Source organism: Microtus pennsylvanicus, chromosome 3 (assembly GCF_037038515.1).
Source record: "Microtus pennsylvanicus isolate mMicPen1 chromosome 3, mMicPen1.hap1, whole genome shotgun sequence".
Lineage (NCBI taxonomy): Eukaryota > Metazoa > Chordata > Mammalia > Rodentia > Cricetidae > Microtus > Microtus pennsylvanicus.
The window spans coordinates 60,666,714-60,686,379 of NC_134581.1; the positions used below are offsets into that span (position 1 = coordinate 60,666,714).

The following is a 19,666-nucleotide window of genomic DNA, read 5'->3' on the forward strand; positions in this document are numbered from 1 at the left end:
ACAGACCCTGAAAGGTCCACATGGTGGTGTGGGGTTCTTCTGTTGCTGGGTAATACACATTAACCCAAATGTTCAAAGGTTTTAGACTCTTTCTGATCAAAGAGCATTCTGGTAGCCTGAGCAGAGTGAGCTACCAGATGAAATAGAACCCATCCAAAGGAACTTGAAGGCCCAGTCTGTGGATTCACACTGGAGTGTGGGGTGGGGGTGCTGCATCAGAGTCTTTCGTTGCAACGGCAAAAGTGTTTTGGAAGCTTTCCATGCAGGGCTGCATGCAGCATTTGTGGCAGCTGGGAAGATGGAGCTCAAAGCCTGGTGCTTCTTGCTGAACTTACGGAGGCCTGGTGATCATGAGGTGACTCCTGACCTTTAACCCAAGCCCGGGTTGCCTAGGCTGCGTGCCTTCTGGCAGCAGGCTGGCTCCTGTCCGTTCACCACCATCTTGCCGTTCTCATCCCTCCACTGGTCTTGCCTCTTCATTCCACCTTTTTTCTCCGCTGCTCATGCGCTTGGGATTCAGATCAGGGCTCTTGGTTGTGACCTCAGCCAAGATACTCGGCCCTCCTCTACTAAATCTATAGTGAATAGTTTCATCCTGGTAGATCTCCAGTAAAATCTCTGTCCCCTCTTTTGTTTTGCTGGGTGCTCTTGAGCACTCCTTGACCTCCCTCGAGTGAGAGCCGCCTCACGAACAGAGCTCAATGTGGCCAGACATTCACTTGTCAGGACTGAATCTTTGTCTCTCCTCCTGGCATTTGTTTCAATTAGCTTAGCTCTCCAGGAGGAATGCTTTTCTTCCTGTCCTTCTGCATTCTCTGCACTCCGGTCTTTAAAGTATGCTTTAGCTGTTCCAGGGCAGCCGTTGTTTAAGGTAGGAATGGATAGGATTTGTTTGTATTTCTTTGAACTTGCTATGCTTGCTTTCACTTGACTTTAAATAAAGCATAATAATATTGAGTTCCTCCCACATGCTGATGCTTTTCATAAGCGAAGAGGCCCGTTATGTCAGAAAACTAACTCAGAAAATTTAGACTATACACTTCTGAGTTACTGCCCCTAGTTAGTATGTCTTACCAGAGCATTTGCTGTCAAAGCGTAAAGACAATGGATCCTTCCCAAAACCACGGCATTTGCAGAGTTATCCACACCTGGGATCCAATAGTCCTGAAGCTGCTGCAGCCTTGGGCATTAGCCTCTCCCCACCTGGAATGGGGGACTTAAGTATATACGTAATGGCTAGGAGGAAATGATCGTCTTGTTTACGTGACAGGTGACATCAGGAAGCCTTTTGAGCCCAAGGAATGATATGATGACAGCGGCACCTCGGGAAGATGAATTTCACGTCCACATGCAGAATAGATTACCTCGAACCGTGAGGCTTTGCTGTGCTGATGTGTCCACATCTGGGGGCATGATTTAAACGCTCATAAATATGGTTAGGATTTTCAGGAAGGGACTGGTGAAAATTAAGAATTTCAAGGTTATCAAAGGAAGCAAAAGATCAGTGTTTATCCAACTGGTTTACAGAACCCAGATATTTGCTGTCCCAAGTTTGTATCCTTGGTGTGGTCACTGGGAAACGCGTGCAGGCATCGTGTCTGCCATTACCCTACCTCTTGGGCTGGAGTTGTATAAGAGAGGATGTATCCTGCCGGCGTGCGCATTATTCATCTGGCTACCACCTGAAGGATTGTTATGGAACACATTGATCTGACAGATAACCTTGTTCCTAGCCATCCTTTGAAAGATGTGTAAAGGAACCTTCATGTTTAAATATTTCAGCCAAAGTTCTTCCTTCTGAGAAAGCATGAAGTGTAATGTCTTTATTTCCTTGGTGAAATAAATATTCATTTTGGATATGTGTATGCTTAGAAAAAAAGAATAAGGAGCAATTATCTTTAGTTCCATAGTCGTCAGAGCTCAAAGAGCAAGCTCTTGGTTAGGCCACAGCATCGCCCAAGGAACCTAGTGTTTTTCCTGAAGTCATAACTAGTAACTGGCAGTTTCCATTGCCAGAAAGACAAATAAGAAAAGTAACCGCTACTTCGGTGAGAACTTTGGGACCGATGAAGTTCCCATAGGAGGAAGGGGTGTGATACATGTCCCTCCACTGGAGTGACGGGCACCACAGAGGTTTTTTCCAGAGTTGGAAGATAGGGAAGCAGTAGAAAAAGAGGCTGTTACAACACAGTCAGTTCCTGTGTAAGGAGAGGCCTTGGGGTGGGAGTTGACCCCCTTGTGGAACGGTCTTAGGGAGAACTGGAAAACAGCCCAAGAAATATAAGCAAGTATGTGTGCCCCTTATGCAACCAGCAACCAGGCTTGATTCTTCCTGGGGAAAAAGGAATTTCCATTGTCCAGCAGAGAAGGCGCCTGGGCTTCAGAAACATAAGGCCCTTCCTTCCACCTCACAATCACCTCCCTTTTTTGAGCTTTGACATAAAACCTTCTCTTTAGTACAAGCCGGGAGAGTAGCAGATTCTTGAGAGATATGAAAGGATGTATGTGAGATTTTGAGAACACGCTGAGTGTTCCCAAGGCTTCCTACCACCCAATTTTCCAAGGGATGCTTGGATTTCTGCTGGCAGGCTTTCCACCTAGTTCGGCTAAGCCTGTGATCCGGCATGCCTGAGCTACAGGCTCCCTCTGATGACCCCCCACCCACCCACACACCTTGCTGTTTCTAAACATGGTCTCTGCCTTCTCTTTGGAAATTTTATCATAGCTGGCCTCCAAGACAAATCATGAAATGCACATTCAAAACTACATTAAAAAAATAGAAAGGAAGACTAGGGAGATGTCTTCATTGACAAAGTGCCTGCCAGTTCAAATCCTCAGCCAGACATCAAAGCCAGTCACGGTGGTGTGTGTCTGTAACCCCAGCACTGGGGAGGCAGAGACAGGAGGGTCCCTGGGCACTTGCTGCCAGCCACTCTAGCCAACTGCAGAGCTCCGAATACAGAGAGAGCCTGTCTCAGCAAATAAGGCAAAGGGGCTGGAGAGATGGTTTAGTGGTTAAGAGCACTGGCTGCTCTTCTGGAGGATCCTGGTTCAATTCCCAGCACCCACATGTGGCTCACAACCATCTGTAACTCCAGTTCCAGGGGATTGGCACTCTCTTCCAGCCACTGTTAGCACTGCACACAATGGTCCACAGACGTACATGCAGGCAAAACATCTATGTATATAAAATAAAAATTAATTTAAAATAAAAGCAATTCAGAGAATGATAAAGGAAGATACCCAGCATCAACCCCTGAGCTCCGCTTACACACCCACATGTGTGCACATGAACCTGCATGCACAAACATGCACACACATCCATATTTAAAAAACCAAGTTATAAGAAATTTCTCTGAAAGGGAAGATTATATAATCTTTAAAAAATAACAGAAGTGGGGCTGGAAAGATAAGGCTTATCAGTTAAGAGCACTGGCTGCTCTTCCAACAGTCCTAAGTTCAATTCCCAGCAACCACATGGTGTCTCATAAATCATCTGTAATGAGACCTGTACATTAGGCAGAACACTGTATACATAATAAAAAAAATAACAGAAGTATTTTTTAAAAAGAGATCTCCGGAAGTCTTGTTCACATTATCCCAGAACATTATCAAAATGCAGATCAATCGCTATGATCACGACTCTTCTGGAACTGGCTAAAAACCCCCCTCCCCCTGAGAACCATGTGTGAATGGAAGTGGGGTTTCCGGAGACTCTACAAACAGGCCAGCCCTTCTGTTGGTGCAGATGTGTGTGCACCTTGTGTGGGATAAAGCAGCCAGATTCCCAGTCAGCTGAGCCCTGTCACCGGGAACCTCTGGAACATAGGCAAACACACATGCGCTCCCATAGCCCCTTCCCCATGCCAGTTCTGAACAAGCTGCCTTACCTTCTCTGCCTGTCCTCTGAAGCCTCGCGGGAGGCCTTTGATTGTCCTCCAGTGCTGTCCTTCTACAGCTATCACCTGCAGGTGCATGGCATGTTGGGAAAGTTTCTGGGTAGACAGCCCCAGATCTAGAGAAAGACTCGCAAAGGTGCAGGCCCACTGCAGGGACATCTTTCTTCAGATTAGGGAATTGGAGAGGGGCGAGGAACTAAAGCAAAAACTCTTTTTTTTATAAACCTCTTTTTGTATTGATTCTTTGTGTCTTTCATATCATACATCTCCATCCCACTCATTTCCTCTTCCCTTTGTATCCATCCTCTGCTCTTGCAACCTCCTTCCTCAAAATAAAATTTAAGAGAAAAGAAAGAAAACTCAGTCTCGATGTGGAAGCTGAGGTGTGACACTTAGTGTACCACACACTACACACAGTGTAGTGAGTAATGCATTAACCCCCTTTAATCCACACATCTTTACTTGCACGTGTTCACTGCAGAGGGTCATTGGTCTGTTCCAAGGCCTCTGATTTCTGTTACACAGTGATGCTGGCCCTCATTGGGACTCCTCTTGGCTATCCTGCTGTTGCCCTGTGTCATGGAGTCCTGCAGCTTTGGATCTGCAGGACTAGCCATTCATGTGCTCCAGCAGATCACAGATATTGGGCTGAGTCAACACATAACCCTGGTTCTGGCCCTGAGTAATTGCAGGGTTGGTCAGTGTTCCAGCTCTCCGCTGCCCTCACCAGCAAAGTGAGCACTGCTGCATTGCCCTGGGAAGGCCAGCTCTCCCACAAAGCAGGAACTCTTAAAACAGGCAGGCAGGTATAAGCCTAGATGGAGACCTTCATGAAGATTTGACAGAGTCACAGCAGGTGAACTTCAGTTCCAAGGTCACCCTCTGGCTTCCTTCCCTGCCACACAGGGTTTCTCAGTGGCTCTCCACTGCCTCTATTTTCTCTCCTGTCTTTTTCCTCTATCTTCTCTCTTCTTTCCAGCCTTGGAGGCCAGGCTTTTCTTCATTTGTGTATGTTTTGAGTGCTGGAGATCAAAGCAGGGCCTCGCACACGCTAGACAAGTGCTGTACTACTGAGCCACATCTCCAGGCTAAAGCCAGTCTTTCCCACATGGCCTTACTATGTCAAGTTAACCACTGTCTGTTTTCTTCCTGCCATAGTTTCTGCTGATCCCTGACCTCAGGCTCACATCTCCCTCCCAGAGTTCATCCATCCCAAAAGGAATGTACGCCCTTTACAGGGAGTTGCTGCTATCCTAGTGGTAGATAAAAGTGCCCTCAACTGGTCAAAGGGATAAATTCTAAAGAAAGGGAAGGAGGTAGACCATTTGATGGGGGAAATGGTCAAACCTCAAACCCTGGCTGAAGAAGGAGGCTCTCGGCAGGAAGTGCTCACCCCACCAACTTAGAGAAGTTCCTTCCTGCCTGGGACTTGATCTAGATCCTTCACTGCTTCCATGGACCAGGCTTAGGGGTGGGCAAGCTTGTGAGCGTGTCTTCCCCCCACCTTTGCCCCATTATAAATATCACAGAGAGCAGTTTTCCAAAAGTTTTTTCTTCTGCAGTGGAAGCCAAAGAGCGATCGTGTTGTGTTGTCTCTGTTTTGACTGGATAGAGAATTGGACTAGAATTGTGTCCTAGGATACAATTTGAGAAAAGAAGAAAGCGCACACAGTCAACAGAAAGTGACCTAACAGGTCAAATGATCCCATATTGCAGCAACTATGGCCTCCTTGAATGCCTCTGAGAAAGAGAAAGAGTTATTGTAAGTTGTCTATCAAGAAACTTGTGGAAAAGCACAAGTCTCCCTTACATGCTTCCTCTTACTGACCTGAAAATGTGTGTAGCAAAAGGTATTAGTGTAAGCAGGTGACACACACAGCCAGGGCAGTACCAGCTCTGCTTCCTAGCAACTGAACAATTTGAACAAGCTCCAAAGTCTCTCTGCGATCTGGCCTTACTAGACCCTGAGCACTGGAGGAACAGAGACGCTGTTGGCATGGAGCAACCAGAATGCGTCAGGGCAGCTTGGGTTCGTGCGATACTCTATGCTCAACATCCTCGTATTTTAAAAAGATTTTAAAATTCTCTTCATTCTGTCAGAACCTCCATACAGTAAGCAAAGGGGTCTGAGTAACACCCTTCAAAAACAAGAAATCGCACCCTTGGAGCCAGTGACAACTAGCCCAAAACAATTTGCTGAGCATGTCACCTGGCTGAAAACCCACTCCTGTTGGTCCAGAAAGTTCTGGGCTGCTTTATTTGCCCTTTGTCTATGTCCAAGGGACAAGAAACAACCACATAGGAAGTCACAAAGGTGGCTGATGGCTCAAAGATGTGGCTTCCAGTGTCTGGAAGGGATGGAGCCACTTCAGCGCCTCACCCTTTGGAACATCGGGGAACAATCTAAAGCGGGACTCAGAACACTGCAGCCCAGCACGAGCAAATTTGGCAGGTAAACAAAATCTGGTCTAGAAGCCAGATTCAGCTGTCAAATGTGCTTGTCAGTAATGTTTTATTGGAACAACTTTCAGACTGCAGTAGCCCAGCCGTGGTAACAGAGACCATGTGGTCTAGCCCTGTACAAAAGACGGTGCTGACCACGAGAACCCATGTGGTCTAGCCCTGTACAAAAGACGGTGCTGACCACGAGAATCCATGTGGTCTAGCCCTGTACAAAAGACGGTGCTGACCACGAGAACCCATGTGGTCTAGCCCTGTACAAAAGACGGTGCTGACCCCTGAGAGCTAGAACAGCACTTTGCAGACCTCAGTGCCCTCGAGAATTACCTGCAGGTACTGTTAAGCTGCGGTTCGGTTTGTGCCTGGGAGGAACCCAAGATTTCTTTTTAAAATAAAAGCCCCCTGGTGAGACCTAGTCTGCTGTGCTGTGGCTACACATTGGTTAACTAGAGGCTAAAAGAGATGTAATAAGCTTGTGTGTGCGTGCGAGTGTGTGTGTGTCTGTGTGTGTGTGTGTGTGTGTGTGTGTGTGTGTGTGTGTGTGTATGGTGTGTTTGAGGCAGGTTCTCATGTAGCTCAGGCTAACCTAACACTGGCCATGTAGTTGATAACAGCCTTGAACTTCTGATCCTCCTGTCCTTCTACTTCACCTCCACAGTTCTGTGGTTCTAAGCATACGCTACCAGGCCCAGTTTATTAGGCACTCTATTAACTGAGCCACATTCCAGCTCCCAAAGTAAGCTTGTTAGTCTTGACTCTCTTTAAAGTAGACAGTGCACTTTATCAGATCCTCATTCCCCAAAGTTAGAATAACAATGTTCTCAGCTGTAGAAGGTTCCAGTGAGAGCGGTAGAGGGAGGAAATTAATATGAGTGAATTCAGTGACGGGCAAATATATGAATGATCTTCGGGAGCCGCTTTAGACCCTGGCTGAAAGATGACTCCATCACATGACTGCCCCACCCTCACCCCGTGGGTCTTGGATCTGAGGATCACAAATACTCTGACAGTTCCCAGGCTGTGTACTTCTGGCTTCCTTGTGTTCTAGTCTGCTGGTGACCATCATCAGTCCAATTGGGCTTTCCTTCAGCACACCGTCGCTGTGCCCTCACCCTATGCTCTAAATCCATTGTGCCCCTCCTAATGCAGTTGACTGTGTTTCTCAGCCTCTGCCACTCCCCCAGCCCATAGCTGGCCAGTCTGTCACTCTCTAACCCACCCCTGGACAGTCCACCACTCCCCAGCCCACCGCTGGCCAGTCTGTCACTCTCTAACCCACCCCTGGACAGTCCACCACTCCCCAGCCCACCGCTGGCCAGTTTACCACTCTGCAATACACCTCCAGCCAGTCCACAACTCCCCAGTCCACCCTGGCCAGTCAGCTAGTCTACCACTCCCCAGCCCACCCCTGGACAGTCCACCACTCCCCAGCCCCACCCCTGGACAGTCCACCACTCCCCAGCCCACCCCTGGACAGTCTTGTGCTTTCATCAAGCAGCCTTTTCTTGACTCGGCAGCCAAATCCACAGCCTCTGATAAACACAATGGATGCAGGATTTTCTGAGTGCCAGCCCACTTCTGGGACCCTGAAAAATTATACCATATCTCCAGATTTGTCTAATAGCTTTAAACTGAATTCACTGTATAGGGTTAAAAAGTTTAAGTCCAGACGTTTCTAGTCTTCTCTACGAAAGTATGGAACCTTACTTTTGTATAATATGATTGTCATTAATCATTCCATGCCCCCTTCCCCCACCCCATCTCAGTCCCTGAGAAGTTAGAACATGAAAGCTAAGTGTTTGGCATTGTAGCTTGGGATGTTTCCATCCTCCCTGGATGAGATGTTTGCCTGACAGGTTTCCTCTTCTAGGGTCTGTAAACACTGCTGAACTTGGTTCCTACCCAATGTCTCCTACAGGAATGCCAGCGTTCTCCTCGGCTCAATCCCCTGGTGAGGTGCTACTCTCTGATGAAACAGGATGGGCCCTGAAATGTGACAGCCACAAGCTTAAAGCAGTCACCAGTTTCCCAATTGCCTTCACCAAGGAATCCAAACTCTCCTCAATACTGTTGCCATTTCTCCCCATCAAAAGTGACAGCATCTATTTTTTTCCTAGAGATTTCTGGTTCCAATTTAATTTTGTCTCAAAGAAGCATATTTCCTTGACTTTAAACATGGAAAGATTCCTTCGATCAAGGCTTTATGTCTTTTTTCCCCCCAGAAACAATCCAACACCAAAACGGACCTTAGAGGTGATCCACTCCTGAGAAGAGATTGGTCCTATGACTCTGATCTCTGGATTCCCAAGACAGATGTGTTCAGTGTTTGTACACACACATGTTCATGTTCTGTGGGGGTCACTTGTATGTGCAGGTGTGTGTGTACATATGGACATTGGAGTGGAGGACAGAGGACAGCCTCAGGTGCTGTCCTCAGGGGCACCACCCACCTCTTTGAGACAGAGTCCCTCTTCATCAGCCCGAAACTCACCAGTTAGGCTAGTCAGCTTGGCCAGTTAGGCCCAGGGATGCTCTGGTCTCCGCCTTTTCAGCCCTAGGGTTACAAGTGCATGCCCCCATGCCTGCCATTTTCACGTGCTCTGGGGATCAGACTCTATCATCACGCTTGTAAAGGCAAACGTTTTGCCTTCTGAGCCATCTGCCCAGCCCTCAGACAGCAGCTCTTTTCTTCAGCAACACCTCCTAAACACCTACTGTGTGGCAAACACTGTGCTCTCCTACTGGAGTTAAGCTAAAAAGCAACTCGAGAACTCTAGGTGGATGCCAGGAACTATTTTTGAAATGAACAATCTACTATCATTTACTCATTATCTTCTTTGACATAGACCAGGACAAATTTTATATTTCTATAGAGCTTCTATTGTTTTGAAGACTTCTATAGAGGTGTTGTGTGTTCCTAAATATCCCATAAGCTGTGATATAACCTAAAGCAGAGGCTCCCGAAGCGGCTCCTCTCCCTTGGAGATACTTGGCAATGTCTGATTAGTTTATCACACTGAGGAGGAAGAGTGAGCCTCGCACCTAACAGGTAGAGCCAGGCACCACAGAGTGTGCATAAGATAACTGCTGCAAGAAAGAACAGCAGGGCCCCAATGGAGGGACTCAAGCCCAGAGGAGGCACGAAGGTGAATCGCTGGCCTTCTACCCCTGGCAGCCCTTCTTCAGCCCAAGAGACTCTGCTTTTCTCATTCTGCGTAGGGAAGTTCTGTAGTTCTATACAAACTTTAACTTTTAAAGGAATGGGGTTTTTCCCCACTTAAAAAACAGAGGGGAAAAAAGAGGGTCGGGGGATGTACTTCAGTGGTAGAGTGCTTGCCTAGCAAGCCCAAGGCCTTGGGTTCGATCCCTAGCACCCCAAAAGGTGAAGACTTGCAGTAGGATAGCTCTCCATGTATGTGCAAGTACATGTTCATGTTTGTGTATGTGCAGGTATGTTTGCATGCAGATTTGTGTGCATTTTGTGCATGCAGGGACACGTGCACATACATACACACGCATTCATGCTGATGCCAGAGATGTCTTTATTCTTTCCTCGTTTGTGAGTCAGGGTCTCTCACTGTACCTAGAGCCAATTCAGCTTAGCTGCCTGGTCAGCAAGCATCAAAAATCCTGTCTGCCTCCCCAGCAGTGAGATTGCAAGGGTGCACCACCACACCCTACTTTTACATGGGTGCTGTGGATCCGAATTCAGGTTCTCATGCTTATACACCAAACACTTTACTAGCTAAGCTATTTCCCTGGCCCCTTAAACAATAACTCTTTGCATTCTGTATAATAATTAAGCCAGATTAGAGCAGCGCAGAGAGGGAATAGAGCCTCAATCTTGCGTCATGGGAATCTGTGCCCACCACCCTTACAACATTTGCAAAGCCATATTGAAGGGACTTTTTTATGTCTTTCTGTTTAGACCAATGACTGGCAACTTTTTTTTTAAGAGCCAGATTATAAATATGTTAGTCTTTGTGGACCAGACTGTCTGTGTTACTCCCCAGCTCTACTGTTACGACCCCCAGACAGCCATGAACAATAAGTAAGTAACGGGGATGTTTGTGTTCAGTCTCTATTTACAAACACAGAGGTTGGGCCAGATCTGGCAGGAAGATCAGTTGTTTGTTAATTCGGGTTCGACTCTAAGCAGGAGCCATGTCTGGTTCCTCTTCATGGCTGTTCTCCTGTGCCTAACGTCACATTGGTCCTCTCCTGTGATTCACTCAGAAAACTTGCTGAATGATACAGAGGGCCAAGGGAACAAGCACACCTTCGAGAACATTTTAATGAAAATAGCACTGGGAGAGAGAGCCATCCAATATTTCCCAGGGTGTTCAACCATTTCCCTATGTTGAACACAAAGGATGACTCCAGTGTTTTTAGTATTGATAATAACACCCTGATGAGCCCTATCGTTCTGAAATTGTTGGCCTCGTTTCTTGTCATTTCCTTTGCATAAATTCTTAGAATAAGAATGCAATACTTGGAGCAGCGTTGATTGCTACACTGCTTTCCAAGAAGGTGGTGTTCATCTACATTCCCCACAGTGACGCGGGAGAGAGGTTTATCACATGCGGAAGACTTCTTTCAACAGAATGGCATCCATAAAAGTTTTGGCCTCCATATGTATTTCCACAAATTAGCTCACCATAAATACAAGAAAATTGGTGCTAGTGCCAAATCATTTTAATATTCTCCCACACTGCTGTAATGGCTTGCTTATTATGGTTCCATGTTTCGCCTCTCAGGGTCACCTCGCCAGCCCACTGAGGTTGCCCTGCCACGTGTGCTTGTGAAACACAAGAGAGCACCTGCTTCCCATTAGGGAGTTGGAACCCTCCCGCCACTATCTGTGTGCCTGGCACCACCCTCCCTGCCACAATGGACACAGCCTCCTCCCTGTGAAATGTACCACCAAATATGTCATCCAGATTGCTCGTTTCCCTCAGGAAATCTCATTTAGGTTAATTTTGGCACACAATTGAGGGTAATTCTTGAGCAATTTCTCATATGATGGCTTGCAACATGTAAAATTTTCCTACAATGTCTTGCAAAAGAAATTGCTGGGAAAATGGTGTGAACATCTGATACTTGTCCAATCACCTTTGTAACTGCGAGATAGATCTCTTTTGAGTGGCAGCCCATGGTGCAGTGCAGAAAACACACAACAGAGGTGGCAGGGTGGGAAGCAGATGTTCGCTCTGGCTGTCTCTGGTTGTTTGAACAGTAAGCACAGAGGAGCTGGGTAAGCAGTTGTCTTTGAGGTGCACTATTATGCCCTTTCCTTGGCTTTTTATCACTTTCTGAATTTGTCCAAATGAAGAAGAAAGTATTTCTACTTGAGGGGTGCTATAGAAGTATGGATGCGTCCTCTGGTTACATGATAATGAGATTTACTTAAAATGGATCAATATCAGGCATAATCAAATCTATAAAACCAATGATAACAAAACCCAGCATTCCCTGAGAGGTGGCTTGCCACCTCATTCTGCCTGTTTTCTCATTTGGTCCTGCCAGCAGCCTGAAGAAGACACTATTACAGCAGCATCTCCAGTCACAAATACAAAAGAACCCAAAAGCCAGCTCAACGGGCATGTCCAAAGAGCCAGGATTCATAAGCACAGAGGCGGGACAGGACCCATGTCTGGAAGACTCCCATGCTCATCTTAAGCACAGTGATGGCACTTTGCTGGGGCCTCCCAAAGAGTTTGGGAGTGAGCCACCAATTTGGAGTCTTCCCCATTAGACATGAGTTAGTCAGCTTCCTGATACACAAGCCAGAGTTTCGTCCACTGTTCCTAGATATCTCAGGACAGGATTGTTTCCAGCATGCTGTAGTGGAGTAGCCTGGCCATCGTCCTACATTAAGTCAGAGTCAAAGCCAGGACTTTGTCCCTGGCCTCCTCATTCCAACTGCTTTTCCTGCTAGGTGGCATCAACCACACTTAACAATTACATGGCAGTGTTCTTGGAGAGACGTTTCCTAGTTTGGTCTCTCTTGCTGTGATAAAACACTCTAGCTACAGGCAGCTGAGGAGGAGGAAAGGGCTTGTTTTATACTACACTTTCAGATCTCAGTCTGTTGTTGAGGGAAGTCAAGGCACGAACTCACTGCAGGAACCTGAAGCAGAGACATAAAGGAACGGCACACTCAACAGTTTGCTCAGTGGCCTGTGCTTAACGAAGAGTTCTTTGTATAACCCAGGACTACCTGCCCTAGGAATGGTGTTGCTCACAGTGGGCTGGGCCCTCCTACATCTGGTAATGATCAAGAAAATCCCTGACAGGCATGCCCACAGGCCAGCTGATCTAAGCAAGTCCACAACGAGGCTTCTCTTACATGACTCTAAGCTATGTCAAGTTGACAATTAAGGTTAACCAAGACAGGGGGAATCAGCTGTTTTAAAGAAAGAAACATTTCACATACGATAGTGTTTCACAGAACTACACACTCCAAGAAGTGTATATAACTAATGACAAGCTTCAAATGCAGTCTACTCTTCAGTTAGCGGTACAGTGCTGATGCCAGTGGTACCCAGGGCTCTGACGATGCAGAGTGAGATTCAAGCATTAGGGAAATCTGGGTAGAAGGTCAACAAAACTCCCTGTAGTGTTTTTACAACTCCTTGTGAGTCTAAGTATTTCAAAATAAATAGAAAGCTCTTACAATAAGAAATTAATATAATAGGAAGACAAACTAGAATGTTTATTCATTTGCTCCGTGTAGAGTAGAATGTTCAAACAACCAGTATGGGAGAGACACATCATGCAGTTGGTCCTTCACAAGACTAGAAAACAGGCACATCTGAGTCACCTCTGGGCTGAGCTCTGTCCAGGGTTCTACGGTGACATCACCTTGAACTTGTTCTGTGTGCTTGATCACTGCCACCATCCGCTCTTCAGCAACACTGTCGCCTTCAGCACATCCACTGACCCTTTGGTCTCTAACCCGTACATCAAAGTTTTAAAAACATGCTCTTTGGTTTCGAACCATACAGCTGACAACACAACTCTACCCAGGCATTTGACCGCTCTCTCTAAGTCTTAGCTCCCTAAAGTTTACTGCAATCCATGGGCTGCTTTTAAGATAAAATGAGAGAAATGGATTTCCAAAGAACCTATATTCTAGTAAAAACTCTGTGAGTATTAGACATTACAAAGTTGAAAACAAATGTTGGGGGGTTAAATCTTCTTTCTCCTTCTACTGATCTGTCTGTCATAGCATCCTGTTCGTTTTACATCTGAATGTCCCTCAATCCCTACACCCTACTTCAAGCTGGGATATTGAAGCACCCACTAGTCTCCATGAACCCAATTTTCAGTTTCTAAAAGAGATTTGATCCTGTCCTGGGGGAACATAAAAAATACAGATAGTCCTTGTTACCTAATAACTTCTGATAATCTGTGTCTCTGTATCAAGTAATCCCTGAAAAATCAATTCCTCCCCCAGAGGTGAGACCTCAGTCTGATTCAACTGGGCACTTTCCAGGTGACTTGCCTGGCGTTGTCCCCAGTGACATCATCAATAAAATATACATTCATATGGTTAGATCATCCTGACCAACACTTCTTGCCCCTTGAGACCTAGTCCAAAGGTCGTGTTTTCAGTCAATCAAATTGTCCTTCATTGTATCACTGATCTTCAGTATAGTCCTGTCAGGAAACAGGGCCTCTGTCATATAAATAAGTTTTCTGTGGCTTCAGCTGGGAATGAAGGCCCTGGATCCATGCTGTCTGCCCAGTCCTCACTCTAGAGCTGGGAATGAAGGTCTCGGATCCACGCTGTTCACGCAGTCCTCACTCTAGGGTTGTCGTTCCTGCTGCATGAAGTGGGTCGCAGTTTGTACGACTCCATGGCAAATTCCTCTCTTTAAAGGCTGGGGAGCCACTAGAACATAAGAAAGATGTTCCAGTGGCTTCTTTTGGTGTCAGGAAAAGGTCACCCACCCTTTGTTTTGATTTCTGTCTTGAGAAGTAAGCCACACTAAGAGTCCAGGGTGCACTCTGAGAAGACAGGGTGTCACTGTCAGCTCTCTCTTGGCACTGTGTGGGTAGCTACTCCCTTCACTGAAGCCAGTCTCCAAGCTGTGTGGATATCTGCTGGGAAGATTGCAGTGGCAAAGACTCGATCCATCCACAGTGACTGAGCCGTGCAGGAAATCAGGTGGAGATCCACCCAATAGTGTCTAACTCAAAAGAGCAAGCGACATTTTGCCTATCTGTGGTTGTCTAAAGCAGTGTGTGTTATATAGTTTCCAATGGAAAATCCTGTTCTGACTGCATTTCGGGACAGAGGGCTGAAGTAATGCAGAGTCCATATTCTCCAAGATGGACTTCTACAAGAGTTCCCCTTGTTCGTTCCTGAAATACTCTCCATTCTCTATCTCCAAGAGTATTTCTAAGAGAGCTTTCTAGACTGCCTGCTCCCCATCTCTAGGTAGGACCCGCTCCACACGGCAGCCAACACTGTTGTCCTCAAAACACATCTTGAATATGACCCTCTACTTCTTTATACATCTGGTAGTCGTTGCTTCCTTAGATTGAAATTCTAATGCTTGCCCCTGGAGAGTCTATCTGATGCTCTGACCCCTCGCTACAACCCGACCCTGTAGACCCTGTACTATAATTTAAATGTAAAATGTCTCCCATAGGTACACATGTTTGAACACTAGGTCTCCAACTGGTTGTAATAGTCTGGGGGGGGGGGGGCTTTTGAATCTTTGTGAGTTGGAACCTAGATAGAGAAAGTGGTCAATAGGGAATGGGCTCTGAGGCTGTCACCTCCAGCCCATTCTCTCTGCTTCCTGGTTGTCACCACGAGCAAGCAGCAACCATACACTTCCCTATCATGAACTCCCCCATGGTGAGCTGTACCCCATCAAACCATTGGATCTAGATAGATTCTGCCTTCTTTAAGTTGCCTCTGCCGAGTTGATCTACCTCCTTGTATGCATTTGCTTTGTTCATTCCTTCTTTTGGGCCTTTGCGCATGTGTCCCCTCTACTTAAGATGAGTTCAGGGCTAGCCAGAATGGACCAACGGTTGTAGAGAGGGGATCTTGAGCTCTATCTAGGACTCATCAGCTTAGTTATATTTTAGTGCTGTGATAAACACCAAGGCATCTTAAAGAAGGGCGCTTTAAGGGCTTACAATTCTGGAGGGATAAGACTCCGTGATAGCGGAGCATGGGGCATCAGGCACCACTGAGAGCCAACATCTCAGACTCCGAGCAAGAGGCAGAGAACACATTGGGAATGGTACAAGTCTTCTGAAAACTCAAAGTGACTTACTTCCTCCAACCAGACCCTGCTTCCTCATCCTCCCCAAACAGCTACCAACTGAGTACCAAATATTCAAATGCCTGAGACTGACAGGGGATATCTCACTCAAACTCCCACACTGTCTGTCTTACCCATCCATAATTATCAATTTAGGTAGACTCTTAGTTTTGGTGGAGTAGGATCTATTGTCTCTTTCTTAAAGTTTATTTTTATTTTATGTGTATACCTGTTTACCTACATGCATTTATGTAAATAAACCACATGCATATAGTGTCTATGGAGGCCAGAAGAGGACATCAGATGGCCTGGAACTGAAGTCGCAGATAGTAGTGAGCCTTCACGTAGGTAATGGGAATCAAACCCAGGGCCTCTTCCAGAGCAACAAGTGTTCTTAACCAGGGAGCCATCTTTCCATTCCCAGGGTTTCTGTCTTCTAGGAACCCTGGCGTTGGAAGTATTGCCTTGTTTCAAAGCAAGGGAGAATGCAAGACAGTGAGGGTGTGGCTCTCATTTTCCTTACTTTTCTGCTAAAATGTTTAGGGGGTACAGGCAAGACATTTTTAAGGGGGAAGAAAGACATAGCAAACATGACATTTTGAAAGGCTAATTGGATCCGGATGGACGTATTGAGATGCTGTCCGTTATTGTCAGAAATAATGTCTTACAGAGAAGCTGTTGTGGAGAGAGCAGTGCTATTGATGGACTCATGGCACTCGGGAATATGGAAGCAGTAAGGCGGAAGAACAGTGCCTGCAGAATGATGTCAGTCAAAGCGAAGGAACAAAACTAAACACCTCTGATCTGAGAGCTGACCCCGCCCACAGGATTCAACCCGTAGGACCCATGTGGATAGATCCATGGTTATTTAATACAATCAGATGTGAACTGGGAGGGGTCTGCTGACCACTCTGCCCCTGAGATGTGATCTCATGTTTGCTATTAGGTTCAAGAATCAAAACAAGCTTGTGAGTCAGGGAACATACGTCTCGAGTTTTAGAATACCATTCCCATTTCATCCTCTGCAACCCCAGAGCCCATGAGTAATCCTGTAATCCCAATATTTCATCATCCAAACTACATTCTGCTTGTTTCCTTCTGCCCATGGAGGAGATGTGACAGAATTCTCTGCCCAGACCACAAGTCCCAGTTTTGAATTCAGGAAACAGGATCATGAGCCCTATGGAGCCAGCTTGGGCAGTGGGAGAAAGACTACAATCAAGATCATTACGTTTTGTTCCAAAGCTTTATTATCTTAATGCAAAACAAAATTATAGATGATGGGAAATAAAGATAAAGCAGGAAAAAAAAACTGGGTAATGGGATCAGATTAGGGGGCAGATTCAGGTTAGTCGGGAGTTTCCATAAACAAGATTGACTGTCTGGTAAAGTCTCCGGTAGAAGCTTGCCATCCGGCCTGCGGGTGCTTGGGGCGTTGCCCTTCTGGGAAGCACCTCGGAGTAACAAGCAAGCGTGCTTGTGCTCAGGTCTCCAGAACCACAGTTACCAGTGGAGCCTTGGTGGGGCTCAAGCTCTTACTTCCCGTGAAACTGGGCCAGGAAACAGCACTTTGGGGGAGGGGGGTTGCTTTGTCACATGGTGGAAGGATCTACAATGTAGAGCAGACTTGGCGGCCAACCTCAGTTTTAAGTGGGGTATTTACTGTGGTTCCAAAGAGATTTAAGAAATTCCCAGCATGGGGCATTCATGACCCTCCTGTAGTCTGCAGGGAAGGACTGCAAAACAGTATTATATAAATACCAAACTCTACCTCCTTCTTATTCATTTTCTTCTGATCAACTATCTCAACCAAATATACTCTTGAATGGATCTGTCTTGTTTATTGTGTGGGGCTTCCGTCTTACCAGTTGGAGGGTATATTTCACGAGTAGCTAAAAAGGAAGGCTCTTACACAGAGTAGGTGCTATGTGCATAGCTGTCGAATGAAGGAATGTATGGACTTTTAATAATGTGTGTGTATATAGACATGTGGGTATGTGGGCATGCAACTTATGTGTGCCTGTTGAGGCCAGAGGTCAGCATTGACAATTGTCCTCTATGGCGCTATGTCTTTCTCTTTAAGATGCTACAGAAACTGTCTCTCACTGATTGGCTAGACTAGGACCTCCCTCCACACAGGAGCGCCCTGCCTCTGCCTTGCAGTGCTGGGATCATAGGCATTCACTGCCATGCCTGGATTTATACGTGAGTGCCGAACTTCATACTCAGGCTTGCATAACCAGCGCTTTGCCACTCTGAGCCATTTCCTCGGCCTCAGAACCGAGGGCAGGAGGACGGTCAGTCTGAGGCCAGTAGATCTCCTGCCAGCCATCCGCTCTCAATCCTCCCTCCCAGACGCTGCTGATCATTCTACACCTTTTCTCTCTTTTTTGCAGAGCATTGGCTGTGACGACTTCCTGGGCTCCGACAAGGTCGTGGACAAGTGTGGGGTGTGCGGAGGCGACAACACGGGCTGCCAGGTGGTGTCGGGAGTGTTCAAGCATGCCCTCACCAGCTTGGGCTACCACCGCGTCGTCGAGATTCCCCAAGGAGCCACGAAAATTAACATTACAGAGATGCACAAGAGCAACAACTATTTGGGTGAGAGTTCATTTCTCCTCTCCATACACACGTGCACACACACACACGCACACATACACACGCACACACGCATGCACGGAACGTGTCTCTACAGGTGGTGTGAGAGTTCATTTCTCCTCTCCACACACACGTATGCATGCATGCACACACGGGACGATTCACTATAGGTGGTGAATTCTCTCCAAGGTGGTGAAGTGACCGCTGCGGTGGCCAGACATCCCAGGACACACAGAAAGTGCCACTGGGGTCTTCCTGACCTGCCATTTGGGATAGAGTGTGTGTGTGGCGGGGGTGCGGGTCTGCCAAAAAACTAAATGACTAATGTCTATATATTTACACCAGGCTTTACTTGAGAAAGACATGGGCATGAAATGGGCAAGAGACTCCTTTGAGCTGGGAGGGGTTTTTTGTCAGGGAGGGAGGGAGGAGGAGTCTTCGTTCTCTTGGGGTCTGGGGACAGGGATGCTGAGGACTCCTCCATGGAGGTCTAAAGCGAAGGCAGTCCTTGCCTTCGCTCTCTTTTGTCTGCCAGGGGAGCAGGCCCCTGCAGGTCTTCTGCACTGCTGTGGACCCCCACAGCGGTCATCTCAGCCAGCGCCATCTGCATTTAGCCCATGTCCCTGCAGGCGAGAGAGCCTTGCTGGTGCCGTCTTCTGGAATCTGGGAGATTTGAGATCTGCTACTGTGCAGCGTCACAAGGATGAGTGTTTATCAGTGAAGGTAGATTATAGGGGTGCCTGTTTTGTTTTCTGAGACAGGGTCTTGCTCTGTATGCCAGGCTGGCCTGTAAATCGTAATGTAATCCAGGCTGGTCTTCCTCCTACATGTGGGATGACAGTCATAAACCACCAAGCCTGGCCTAGAGTGTCATGTCTTCAAACATTTAATGAGCAGCAATAGACATTTTCTTTGTAATTATTCAATAATTTTATTGAACAGAACCTGTCTAGAACCAATCTATGCCAGGAAACATACTTATGGCTTTTTCTGTATAAAATCCCGAAACACTCTGAGAATAGCCCACAAGCTACTTCCAGCCTCAGTTTACAAGTAAAACAGACATATAGGGGTCAGAGAACTTGCCACAGTCATACAGCAAGGAAGAAGCAGAGCTGGGATTTAAACCAAGAAAAGGGAGCTCAGGCACAGAAGTCTAACACGAGATAATACCCAGGGGTTTCCTCTTCTCTACCGCTGGTCGTGTGGCAGTCAGTATCCGCCAGAAGTTTTTGACATACCATTCATTTTGTTGTTTGTGGTGGTGGTGGTCTACGTGTGTGTGTGTGTGTGTGTGTGCGCGTGTGCGCGTGTGCATGGTTACATATATCCGTGAAGGCTAGAGGCCAGCTTCAGGTGTTATTCCTCAGGTGCCAGCTCCTTGCTTTCGAGCTCCCTAGCCTGGAGCTTGCAGCGTAAGCT

At 46.8% G+C, this 19,666-nt stretch overlaps 1 protein-coding gene across 3 annotated transcripts in view; it reads left to right on the forward strand.

The window, feature by feature from the left end:
• The window catches only part of Thsd4 (thrombospondin type 1 domain containing 4), a 585,674-nt gene that overhangs the window by 468,525 nt on the left and 97,483 nt on the right, over positions 1–19,666 (forward strand). For all 3 annotated transcript variants that reach the window (XM_075965642.1, XM_075965643.1, XM_075965644.1), the window contains one exon: positions 18,043–18,247. In XM_075965642.1, the coding sequence (XP_075821757.1) occupies positions 18,043–18,247 (205 nt within the window). The remainder of the gene's footprint in view (positions 1–18,042; positions 18,248–19,666) is intronic.